At 48.3% G+C, this 13,308-nt stretch overlaps 1 protein-coding gene across 1 annotated transcript in view; it reads right to left on the bottom strand.

The window, feature by feature from the left end:
- Positions 1-13,308, bottom strand: part of ARMH4 (armadillo like helical domain containing 4) — a 40,454-nt gene that overhangs the window by 17,575 nt on the left and 9,571 nt on the right. Inside the window, exons 3-4 of the mRNA XM_033167874.1 lie at positions 12,701-12,925; positions 6,953-7,177 (exon numbers count right to left, since the gene is read on the bottom strand). Coding sequence (XP_033023765.1) covers positions 6,953-7,177; positions 12,701-12,925 — 450 coding nt within the window. The remainder of the gene's footprint in view (positions 1-6,952; positions 7,178-12,700; positions 12,926-13,308) is intronic.

The following is a 13,308-nucleotide window of genomic DNA, read 5'->3' as shown; positions in this document are numbered from 1 at the left end:
TCGGATTTGTATGCAAGGGTTATTCGCCAGATGAGGGGCTGTGTGGTATTGTGGTTAGAGCGTCAGAGGAGAATCTGGGAGGCCAGGGTTCAAATTCCTATTTGGCTCACTGCAGAAGGTCAATCTTCAATGGCATCTCCGGGTAGGGCTGGGAAATATTCCCTGCCTGACACCCTAGAGAGCTGCTGCCGGTCAGTGCAGACAGTACTGAGCAAGATTAAACAACGGTCTGATTCAGTATCAGGCAGTTTTCATGTATCACACAAGACCCTGCCTTTCACGCAAGTTTGGGTTTCTTTGGGTGCTGTTCGAAAATGCAGGGGGGGGGGGGGAGAGAGTGAGAGAGAGAGAGAGAGAGAGAAGGTAGAAGTTTGCTGAGCCAAACAACCTTCTTTGCAAACTCATTTTCATTTTCAACAGCACGGCAGAGAATCAGCAGAATGTTTGCTTTTTGGAAAACAGTTTGTAATTAGGGCTCACATGGCCTTAATTCTTTTCTCTTCATATACATGCATCTCCCTCCCAATTATTTGCATTCAGAACAAAAACGTTCTTACTTTTATAGCTTTTTTTTTTAAAGAAAAATCGGAAGGCCCCACGGGAAAGCCTCTGTTGAGAGAGATTCATGTAGAAATGGGAGGGGGAGACACCTGTGCACACCCCCCCCAACATTTGTTTGTTTGTTTGTTTAAAGTATATACCACCATTCATCCATAGATCTCGGTGCGGTTCACAATATGTTGTTGGACTACAACACCCATCATCCATGATCACTGGGCTGCGTTGGCTGGTGATGATGGGAGCTGCACAGGTTCCCCCGGTGCTGAACATACACCTAATCCTCTGTGAGGAGCAGCTATTTGGTCACTTTGGAATAATACAAATACAGCAATTTATTTGCCAATGGCTCCTACTGAATATAAATTGTAATAAGAATGTTTGGAGCACAGCTCAAGGTGACAGAGAATTGTGCATATTTGACTGGTGTGGAATTGCAACAGGTGGAGAACCACTTTTTCACCTGGGTACCCGCAGTGGCGTAGGAAGGGCGGGGCGTAGGGGGTGGGGCGTCCCGAGTTCCAGGGGAGGGGGGGTGACACTCGGCGGCCCCTCCCCAAACCGAGGCCCGGCGCCCGGCACCCGTCCATACTGCTTTATAGATGGCTGGAGCAGCCCCACGACCCGACGCTCGCTCAGCGGCTTGCCCAGTCGCCACAGGAGCAGCAGCGCCAGGCCAGGTGGACTGGGCATGCGCGGCATTTCCGCGCATGCACAGTCCGTCTGACGTCACGATGCCCCCCGCCCCCAGGGGGGTGCCTCCGTGCTGCCGCCCCAGGCAGCCAAAAGGCTTCCTCCGCCGCTGGGTACCCTAATACAGGGGTGGTAATTTGGGTATGCAATGTAGTGTTAATTCCTGACGATTCTCTTACTGCTTTGGTCACACACTTTTCCTTTAAATGCACAATGCCCTAGAGCAGGGGTCAGCAAACTTTTCCAGCAGGGGGCCGGTCCACTGTCCCTCAGACCTTTTGGGGGGCCGGACTATATTTTTTGGGGGGGGAAATGAACGAATTCCTATGCCCCACAAATAACCCAGAGGTGCATTTTCAATAAAAGCAAACATTCTACTCATGTGAAAACACCAGGCAGGCCCCACAAAGAACCCAGAGATGCATTTTTTTTTAAAAGGACACATTCTACTCATGTAAAAACACGCTGATTCCCAGACCATCCGTGGGCCAGATTTAGAAAGTGATTGGGCCGTATCCGGCCCCCGGGCCTTAGTTTGGGGACCCCTGCCCTAGAGGCAGGAACAAAGATTTTAAAATACAAATTGTCAACACTTCTGTATCTTAATTCCTGCGTCAAGATAAAGGAGGTGTTTTTAAGTGGCAGAATTCCCCATGCTGAGGTTATTTAGATACACACACAGTGTGCATGCACACGAAAGCTCATACCAAGAACAAACTCAGTTGGTCTCTAAGGTGCTACTGGAAAGAATTTCCTATTTTGTTTACACAAAAATATGTTGGACATGCCGAGTTTTATTTCCCCCATTTGCTGCATGACTGCTAAACCTCTGCCAAACCCACCAACCTGCAGAATTCTAGGCCGGAGAGGGGTGAGGTGTCATTTGATGTGTTCAACCCTTGCACTGCTGATCTTTCACAACTGTAAAAGATCAGCACTGCGGGTGGATCAGGGCAATGGCCCATCTAGTCCAGAATCCTGTTCCCGCAGTCACTAGCAAGATGGGAAACCTACAAGCAGGATTCAAGCCCAACATTCAGCTACTGACATCACACAGGTACATGTAAAAGGTGAAAGGTAAAGGACCCCAGCACGGTTAAGTCCAGTCAAAGGCAACTATGGGGTTGCGGCGCTCATCTCACTTTCAGGCCAGAGAGCCGGCGTTTGCCCACAGACAGCTTTCCAGGTCATGTGGCCAGAAGAACTAAACCGCTTCTGGCGCAACGAAACAACGTGACGGAAACCAGAGTGCACGGAAACGCCGTTTACCTTCCCGCCGGAGCGGTACCTATTTATCTACTTGCACTGGTATGCTTTCGAACTGCTAGGTTGGCAGGAGCTGGGACAGAGCAACGGGAGCTCAGCCCATTGCGGGGATTCGAACCGCCAACCTTCTGATCAGCAAGCCCAAGAGGCTCAGTAGTTTAGACCCCAGCGCCACCCAGCGCCTACTGAAAACATTTTTGTTTAGACAACCCTATCCAGATGCTTTTTGTTTGTTGTTTGTTTATTATGGGTTCTTGTTCTTTTTTAATTTTCAAATTCAATGGCCCTGATGGAAAGTCCAAACCCAGGACCCAAGTTACAATAGCACGCTAATTATTATTATTGTTGTTGTTGTTGTTGTTGTTGTTGTTGTTGTTGTTGTTCAGTCGTTCAGTCGTGTCCGACTCTTCGTGACCCCATGGACCAGAGCACGCCAGGCACGCCTATCCTTCACTGCCTCCCGCAGTTTGGCCAAACTCATGTTAGTAGCTTTGAGAACACTGTCCAACCATCTCATCCTCTGTCGTCCCCTTCTCCTTGTGCCCTCCATCTTTCCCAACATCAGGGTCTTTTCCAGGGAGTCTTCTCTTCTCATGAGGTGGCCAAAGTACTGGAGCCTCAACTTCAGGATCTGTCCTTCTAGTGAGCACTCAGGGCTGATTTCCTTTAGAATGGATAGGTTTGATCTTCTTGCAGTCCATGGGACTCTCAAGAGTCTCCTCCAGCACCATAATTCAAAAGTATTATTATTATTATTATTAATTATTATTTATACCCCGCCCATCTGGCTGGGTTTCCCCAGCCACGCTCCCTTCCCAATGTTTCCAGCAACAGTTTTCAGAAGCATTACTGCTTCCAAAACACACACACACACACACACACACACACACACACACAAACACACACAGACAGCCACAAACCACCCACTAGGCTGCAGCAGTTCTTAATAAGTTGCTTGGGAGAAACCAGTCCTTGGAACAAATCCTGCTCAGAAGCCTGTTAGCACATTAATTATAAAAGCCCAAATGGGATGCTGGTTATTATATCAAAGGAACAAGCCTGCAGCCCAGTCCAAAGAGTGATTGCTAATTGGAAGAACAACCAGGAAACAAGTCCAGTCTTACCCTCAAGCAAGGAAAATCATAATTGGAACGTCATATTTTTTTCTCTCTCTCTCTCCATGATTCATAGTCCATCTGTCCCACTAGGACCCAGGCAGGTAACAGCTTTCATAACACTGCTCTGGTGAACATGTTGTAAACAAGAGCTGATGTAGCACAGCCACAAAGAGCAGGAACTGGGCTCAGCCTTCCCCAACTCAGTGCCCTCCAGATGTTTCAGGCTGCCGCTGCAGCCAACATGGCCACAGTTTTCGGGGGGTGGGAGTTGTGGACCACAACAGGTTTCCACCCTGGCTACCCCAGTTCTACTCAACTGCTTGTTTACAAAGCTATTGTACTACCAACCTTACTCAAAACAAAATAAAAAATAAAAATAATCCTTCCAGTAGCACCTTAGAGACCAACTAAGTTTGTTCTTGGTATGAGCTTTCGTGCGCATGCAAAACATGGACCACATATAAACGCCATCTCCAACTCCTCGAAAGATTCCATCACTGGTGTCTCCAAAAAATGTACACATCACTTGGGAAGACAGGCAAACTAATGCCAGTCTACTGGAAGAAGCAAAGATCACCCATGTTGAAGCGAAGATTCTTCAACATTAACTTCGTTGGGCTGGTCGTGTTGTGCAGATGCCTGATTATCGTCTTCCAAAGCAACTACTCTATTCCGAACTCAAAAATGGAAAGCGTAATGTTGGTGGTCAACAAAAGACTCTCTCAAGGCAATTGTAAAAAAATGTAGTATAAACACCGACAACTGGGAACACTGGCCTGCGAGAGCTCCAGTTGGAGAACAGCCTTGACCAAAGGGTTTTGAAGATGCTCAAAGTCAGGACGCAAGGGAGAAACGTGCTAAGAGGAAGGCAAGCTTGGCAAATCCACACCGTGATCAACTCCCACCCAGAAACCTATGTCCCCACAATGGAAGGACGTGTGGATCCAGAATTGGCCTCCACAGTCACCTACGGACTCACTTTTAAGACCGTGTTCATGGAAGACAGTCTTACTCGGCTACGAGGGATCGCCAAAGAAGGACAAGAAGAAGACTCAACTGGGTAGAGCCGAATGGTGGTTCGGTAAAACTAGGAATGCTGTGCATAGTTGAACTATGGAGCTCCCTCCCTCAGGAGGCAGTGATGGCCACCAACCTGGATGGACAAGTGGGCTGGACGAAATCAGGGAGGACAAAGCTGCCCATGGCTACTAGCCAGGAGGGCTATCCTATCCCTCCACGGTTGGAAAGCAAGAGAGGTTTTTTGTGCTTGGGTTTCTCAGAGGCATCTAGTTGGCCTCTGTGAGAACAGGATGCTGCACTAGAGGGGCCACTGGCCTGATCCAGCTGGTTCTTCTACTTTAATTCCTGTTAAATCCCTTTATTAATATAAATTTTTATTAAGACCTTTCCTAATATATTACAGTAAATGAGCAACTAATCTAAGCAAAAACATTAAAAGAGGTGGGGGAAATCCTCTTTCGCAGATAAATATTAACTTTTTATTTTTTTATTATTACTCTTTTATTTAATAATAATAAATAAGTAAGAATAAAAATAGGCACCCCACCACCAAGACCATTCCATTGTAACTAACCAACCTCCCAAAATTTCAACACCTCTCGCGGTGGTTTGACCCCCTTTCCGTTTTAACAGTACAAATTCTACAAACACCTTCCATATCTCCTCAAAATCATTTCTCCTGCATATTCCCCGTCTTACCTTAATGGCACATGTCGATTTATCATTAACAGCTACATCCCACACCTCTTGATAAATCTTAACTTGTTCCACACAGAGGAAGGTGGGCCCTGCCAGCTCTCACCTGGGAGCTTCCATTTCTTATCCCATCCTCCCATGCTGGGAGATTTCTTCTTCGCTGCCTCTCACACAGGGTCCTTCGACAAATATCCATCACTTCTCCATACATTAACCAACAGATGTATTTTCCATCAGCTACCGTATTTTTCGCTCCATAGGGCGCACCAGACCATAGGGCGCACCTCGTTTTTAGAGGAGGAAACCCAGGGGGAAAAAAATTTCTGGGTTTCCTCCTCTAAAAGCCCTGTTTTTTTGAGGATCAGCTAAAAGTTTTGCAGCTTTTTTGCAAAGGGGGAAGAGCAAAGCTCCTTTTGCAAAGGGAGAAAAGCAAAGAGGAAAAGCCACATTTTTATGGGGTTCAACTCACATTTCTGCAGCATCTAAAGGAAAGGGAGCCTTTTCTACAGTTTCCAGGTAGATAATCTAATCAGCCAGTCACATGTCGCTGGGGAAACAAACAACCTCCCTCTGCAGCACATTTAACAAAGGAGGGCGGGGCTGAAAGGGAGCTGGGACTCTTATCTCCCTCCCAATCTCTTGCTGATCAGCTGCTGAGCGGGGTCCTTTCAACACCCCCTTTTCTCTTTGTAAAATAAAAAGCATAATCCTCTTTTGGCCCCTGGGCAATTCAGCTCCAGGGACTACCATTCGCTCCATAAGACACACAGATATTACCCCTTACTTTTTAGGAGGAAAAAAGTGTGTCTTATGGAGCGAAAAATACGGTACTCCCCAATCCGTTCAGATGGAGATATCAGGGTCTGACCGTGTGCACCTTCTGTGTACAAGATGTAAGCACTACTGTCCCGTCCTGGTCAGGGCATCCTTACCTTCCAAAGCCAGCATTCTGAGTGGCCTTTACCTCCAAAGCAAAGCAGAGAGCTTTTAAGCACAGGGGCTCTGAGATGCTCCTCTCGCGAGATCTCAAAGGGGCTGTCCGAGCTCCTGTGAGATCTCGCGAGAGCATCCCAGTGCCCCTGCGTTGAGCTGGACTTGCATAGTAAGCAAGGAGGAGAGTTCAAAAGCTCTTTCCACGCCAGGAAAACTCAGCGCAAAAAGAGCTCTTCAGCTCACCGTCTTTTGTGCATTTAATCTGGGCAATTTCAACCGGTGCAAAGCCGAAACGCACAAGTTAACTGCGATTGTACTGGACCTGGGAACATGATAAGCTTCCGTATACCGAAGCCAAACCAGTGGCCCACCAGACTGAGCGTTGCCTACCTAGTGTTTCTCAAACTTAGGTCCCCAGCTGTGGTTGGACTACAACCCCCATCATCCCCAGCTAGCAGGGATCATGGGAGTTGTAGTCCAACCGTAGCTGGGGAACCCAAGTTTGCGAAACACCGGTCTACACTGGCTGGCAGTGGCTCTCCAGGGTTTCAGGCAGGAGGGTCTCTCCCAGCCCTACCTGCAGGTGCTAATGGGGATTGAACCCGGTACTTTCTGCACGTATAGAGCAGGTGGTCTGGCGCTGAGATCCGAGGCCGTAACATAGATACCTTCTGATTCCAGCCTATCCAGCTCATAGGTTGCAGCCGTGGTGATCCGGCGCGTGGCTGGGACAGTGGTCCTCTTCGTCAAGGACGCCAAGGTCGGCGGAACTGTCATGGCTTCGGTTGCGCCCAGAATCCCTTCAGCCTGCGCTCTCTGGTCCCCCAGAGTTGCAGGAGAGCTGGCAACAGAAACATCTTCCTCCTCCTCTCCACTAAGGGCAGTGACGGACCCTGTGCAAGAGGAAGAGAAAACAGGAGATTGGTGTGTGCCCAACAGCCACATGGATAATGAGCACAAAGTAGCCCCGGAGCATCACTCACAAGCAACGTCCAGGGAGGATGCTGTGGGAATGTTCAGGGTGGCAGGAAAGGTTATGTTGTTTATTAATATCCTTCCTAACCTGCGCTAGCAAGTTTCTTTATGCAGCAGAGTTTACATTCCCCTTTCATACAAGCACAGCAGAGACAATACAACTCAGTATTTATTGAATTGTACGTTCCCGGTAAGTTCCCTTCAATCGCTCTTAAAAAAATAAAGACGCGACAATCTTATTCAAAGTCAATAAAAGAAGTTTACTCATGTCAGTTCACAGTTGGATTCCTGAAGGCAGACTTAGTTACAAATAGGTACAAGTGGACCTACCCCATATGGGGTAGTGCTTCTGCTAGATGAGAAGCTAGCAGAGCAGTCCTAGCTAAGAAGCTGGTCAAACGAAGAAGGAAGTGGAAAAGAGGGAGAGCGTGCTGCGTGACTTGTCCTTTTGTTACCTGGACAGGTAAGGTCACGCCCACCTCTAGTCACATGCAAAGGAAGGATGCTCCAGCCAGGAGGAGACAAGACGTTTTCGACTGGCTGGACCAAACATTGCCCCGCATGTCTTCTCTAGCATTACAAGGAATGTTGTACTTGATTGCTCTCAGTAGATTACATCCCACAGATGCTATTAACTAAGGCAACTTTATGCCTTACTAGAGTTTAGGAACAAAGTATTCTCCCAAAGGATTTGTCATCATCATGAGTCAGTCGTCCTGGTTCAGGCCGAGCCGTCCTGCCTAGTCTGGCATTCTCTTCTGAGGAGCAGCCAGCCAGAACATTTGTTTGCGGCATTTATCTTCTTTTAATTTCCTTTAGTGATTTGAGTGGTGCTTTTTTCGAGGGGGGGGGGATAAAGAATGAGCTGCCGGCACACGTATCTTGATAAAAGCGCCGTGGCTGCCATCCCAAAATGGCTGGAACAGGGAGCAAAAAAATTCGGGACCAATGAGTCACGAAAAATAAAAATAAAGGCATATGCATATACCAGTCGAGTAAACACAGCGCACAACAGAGGCCCACGTACTGAACGGCATTAAGGTAAAGGGACCCCTGACCGTTAGGTCCAGTTGTGGACGACTCTGGGGTTGCCACGCTCATCTCGCTTTACTGCTTCTATGGCAAGCAAAAGGATAAGTTGCTGATAGGGTAGTAGGACGCAATACACCAGATTCTGCTTTTATATGCAGGAAACACAATGTTAACTGCCAAAAGAACATGGAATGAGCCAAAAAAAGTATCTCTAAAGTGGGGTCAAAAAGCACCAGGAATCACACGCTGCAGCTATGAGTCCTGGTAGAGGCTATTACCTAGCTCTCTCTCTCTGTGTGTGTGTGTGTGTGTGTGTGTGTGTGTGTGTGTGAATGCCTTCAAAGTCTTCTTTGTGGTGATCCCAAGGAGCTGGTCTGAGCCACACCAAGGGCCCATTGCTATCAGATTACCGTCAGGGTCCCCACGCAATTAGTTTGCTTCCATCCAGCAAGCTCAATTAGAAATGCATCCCCTTTAATATTTTAGCAGCGCGGTAAGAAAGATGCTCCTCTTGGTTTCTTGATTTTCCCTCTCCAAAGTGTTCCGTTTTCGTGCACCGCAAGGAAAAGCGAACCGAACCTCCGGGGAAGGCTCTGGGCCGGCATACGAGCTCAGCACTCAATTGGATCCTCTGCCTTCACCGCTTGGAACATGCAGGTGGAAGCCGGAGGTGAGAACAGAAGGACTACATCCTACATCAGTGGTGGAGAAACTCTGGCCCTTGGGCCTAATCCGATGCACCAGACACCTTATTCGGCCCTATGCATGACATCCTATATGTGCAGGGCAGTTCCTGCAGAGGCCAGAACTTCTGCCTGTGCATAAAATCAGCTGGCAGTTGGCAGTTGCACTGGATCTCAAACTGTGCAGGGAAAGGAAAATGGTTCACATGACATCATCGGGATGCTAAGATGATTGGCACCTGTCAAAGGTAGCGCAGGAGGGGCACAGAATATAAGGATCTGGCTCGCTGTGCCACGCACCCACAAGAGGCGGTTATCAGCAGGTGGCGGGGACCTCTAGACTTGCAGAAGTACCACAAAATCTTTAGGAGAAAAAACCTAAAAGAGTGAGGGGAGGAACACCCCCCCCCAAAAAAAAAAAAACCACAGCCCAACAAGAACTGAGCATGCTCGGTGGGGACGGAATATTGATTATTGGCAGAGGTAGGAAACAACCTCTTGCGCAGGATCATAGAGTTGGAAGGGACCCCGAAAGTCATCTAGTCTAACCCTGTGCAATGCAGGAATCTCAACTAGAGCATCCATGACAGGTGACCTCTCAAGGGAGTCTGTCCCACTGTAAAAAAAAAACTCTTACTGTCAGAAAGTTCTTCCTAATATTGTTGCTGTTCGTTCATTTGTTTGTTTATTCACAGAATCAGAGTTGGAGGCATCCTAATTGCTCTACAGAACCAAAGAAGGAAGTCCAAATGAATTGAAGTCTTTCAGCATGCATGGAAGGCCTGGTGACTGGCTATACAATATTGTCTGCACTGCTTGGACTACTGCAATGTGCTCTCCGTGGGGCTACCTTTGAAGGTGCCCCAGAAACCACAACTAATCCAGAATGCGGCAGCTAGACTGGTGACTGGGAGTGGCTGCCGAGACCATATAACACCGGTCCTGAAAGAATCATAGAATCATAGAGTTGGAAGAGACCACAAGGGCCATCCAGTCCAACCCCCTGCCAAGCAGGAAACACCATCAAAGCATTCCTGACAGATGGCTGTCAAGCCTCCGCTTAAAGACCTCCAAAGAAGGAGACTCCACCACACTCCTTGGTAGCAAATTCCACTGCCGAACAGCTCTCACTGTCAGGAAGTTCTTCCTAATGTTTAGGTGGAATCTTCTTTCTTGTAGTTTGAATCCATTGCTCCGTGTCTGCTTCTCTGGAGCAGCAGAAAACTACCTTTCATCCTCCTCTAGATGACATCATTTTATATATTTGAACACGGCTATCATATCGCCCCTTAACCTTCTCTTCTCCAGGCTAAACATACCCAGCTCCCTAAGCCATTCCTAAGACCTACATTGGCTCCCAGGACGTTTCCAAGCACAATTCAAAGTGTTGGTGCTGACCTTTAAAGCCCTAAACGGCCTCAGCCCAGTATACCAGAAGGAGCGTCTCCACCTCCATCGTTCAGCCCGGACACTGAGGTCCAGCTCCGAGGGCCTTCTGGTGGTTCCCTCCCTGCAAGAAGTGAGGTTACAGGGAACCAGGCAGAGGGCCTTCTCGGTAGTGGCACCCACCCAGTGGAACGCCCTGCCATCAGATGTCACGGAAATAAACAACTATCAGACTTACAAAACATTTGAAGGCAGCCCTGTTTAGGGAAGTTTTTAATGTTTGATGTCTTTTGTGTTTTTAATATTCTGTTGGGAACTGCCCAGAGTGGCAGGGGAAACCCAGCCAGATGGGCGAGGTATAGATAATAAATTATCAGACAGGAGACATCCCCAGCCCTCCCTGGAGATGCCGAGGACTGAACCAGGGGACTTTCAGCACGCGAAGCAGATGCTCTAGCTCTGAGCTACAGCCCATCCCTGATGCATTCCCTGGGGTGGGAAGCCTCGCCCAGCCCTAAAGCCACATTCCCTGATGTGCAGTGTCACTGGGGTCTCAGGAGCGAACCAAAGCACTGGATGCGACTCTGACTTCTTCCTTTGGCACAGAACATCTCTATCCACCTTCCAGGGACGCAGGAGGCATGATCCCAGCTTGGGGGGCACATCTAGTTACACAGAAGCACTAAGGAAGTTCATGGTCTGGGCAGTGGCATCACAATGAAGGGGCGGGGGGGGGGTTTACAATCCTGGTGGCATGTCTGGGGGGGGGGGGTGACAAGAAGGCACCCTGGTTCCGCCACAAGCAGAGGATCCCGGCACCAGCAGCAAAACGCTATGTACAGCGCATGCGCTGTATGTAGCAGCAACGCCCATGCGCTGTACGTAGTTGTTTGCCGCCAGCACCGCTCGAGCACCGTAGGGACAGCGGTGGGATCCCTCCATTGCAGAGGATCCCGACAGCAAAGCGCTATGTACAGCGCATGTGTGGCATCCCTACGTACAGCGCATGCGTCGTACGTAGCAACACCACACATGCGCCCTACGTAGTGACGTCCCGCCCCGGGTGTCATGACGCCTTCATTCGCCCCTGGGCCTGGGAAGTGTTTTGAGGGCCAAACAGAGAGGTCTGGAGGGCCACACCTGACTTGCAGGCCTGAGGTTTCCCGGACCTGGTTCGAGCTGGCTGCTAGCAGCACTCCAGGGATTCGGTCAGGCAGAGAGGCAGCCATCACACCTCCTACCTGAGATCTTTTTTCACCTGGAAAGGCCAACCGTCAGGCCTGGGAATTTCTGCATGCAAGCTGTGGGCTGTACCAGGTATCAAAAAGTTTTTGGGTTTTTTAATGTTTGCTGGTTTATCATAACAAAATAAAAAATTCCTTCCAGTAGCAACTTAGAGGCCAACTAAGTTTGTTCTTGGTATGAGCTTTCGTGTGCATGCACACTTCTTCAGATACACTGAAACGGAAGTCACCAGACCCTTAAATATAGTGAGGGAGTGGGGAGGGGTATTACTCAGAAGGGTGGTGGGAATGGGTGATTGGCTGATAGGTGTGGAAAACCTGTTGACGACTGTTAACGACTGCAATTGGTTTTACAGGAAAAAGCAAGGGGTGAGATGGCTAAAGATAGCTTTAACAAAATAAAATTAAAAATTCCTTCCAGTAGCACCTTAGAGACCAACTAAGTTTGTTCTTGGTATGAGCTTTCGTGTGCATGCACACTTCTTCAGATACCAGCACCGCTTTGTCATGTATAATGAGATAAGAATCCAATGTCTTTGTTCAGACCAGGCCTCTCCATGGTTTTAAGTATGGTAATTAGTTGCAATTCAGCAACTTCTCTTTCCAGTCTATTTCTGAAATTCCTTTGTAGTAAGACAGCTACTTTGAGACAAACTTAGTTGGTCTCTAAGGTGCTACTTTTTTTGTTTGTTTGTTTGTTTTGACTATGGCAGACCAGCACGGCTACCTACCTTGTCTGGACATGTTTGCCAAGGTTAAACTAGCGTAAATTGTGCAAAAGCTCAGATACGATGCGGTAATCCACAGCTAGGGGATAAACATCTTCTCTGAAGAAGTGTGCATACACACGAAAGCTCATACCAAGAACAAACTTCGTTGGTCTCTAAGGTGCTACTGGAAGGAATTTTTTATTTTGTTTTGTTTTGACTATGGCAGACCAACACGGCTACCCACCTGTAACTGGTTTGTCATCCACGCATTGGAAGCTAGCCCAGAGTGGCTGGGGCAACCCAGCCAGATGGGCGGGGTATAAATAATAAAAGTAATATTATTATTAAGGAGACATGAAAGAAGAAAGAAAGAAGAGCCCACCAACCTTTTGCATCTGGTGTTTTAAGAACAGGCAAACGGGTGGCAAGGGGGGAAGCAGCAGCCACAGAGTCTTCTGGCAGCTGGGAGATTCTGAAAACTGTTGGTGTTTCTCCCTCCATCACCCTCTCCGGCCCTGCGGTTTGCTGGGTGATAAAGTCGCCTTGCGTCACAGCCGGGAGAAGCACGGCACCCGCTTCGTGGAAGGATGTTGCTGCCCCAGGAGTAATGCCTGGTGGGTGTGGGGTGGGAAACACAGAAGAAGACAAAATATTTAGGGAAAGCTGGGTGCATTTAGAGCACCCTTCTTTAATTCATTTTTTATTATTTTTAAAATGTATTTGGAGGATTTCCTAGGTCCATTCCAGTTGGGGTTTAGGCCCGGTTTTGGCACAGAAACTGCTTTGGTCGCCAGTGTGCTGTAGCGGTTAAGAGCGGTAGACTCGTAATCTGGTGAACCGGGTTCGCGTCTCCGCTTCTCCACCTGCAGCTGCTGGGTGACCTTGGGCCAGTCACACTTCTCTGAAGTCTCTCATACCTCATCATAAAAGGAGCATCAAAAACATAAATGTTCAGGGCAAAGTCTCTGGTCATATGGGACTTTTCAGAAGGATC

The sequence above is a fragment of the Lacerta agilis genome, chromosome 1, assembly GCF_009819535.1.
Source record: "Lacerta agilis isolate rLacAgi1 chromosome 1, rLacAgi1.pri, whole genome shotgun sequence".
Taxonomy (NCBI): domain Eukaryota; kingdom Metazoa; phylum Chordata; class Lepidosauria; order Squamata; family Lacertidae; genus Lacerta; species Lacerta agilis.
The sequence above is the reverse complement of the archived record's forward strand: the minus strand, read 5'-3'. Positions and strand labels throughout refer to the sequence as shown.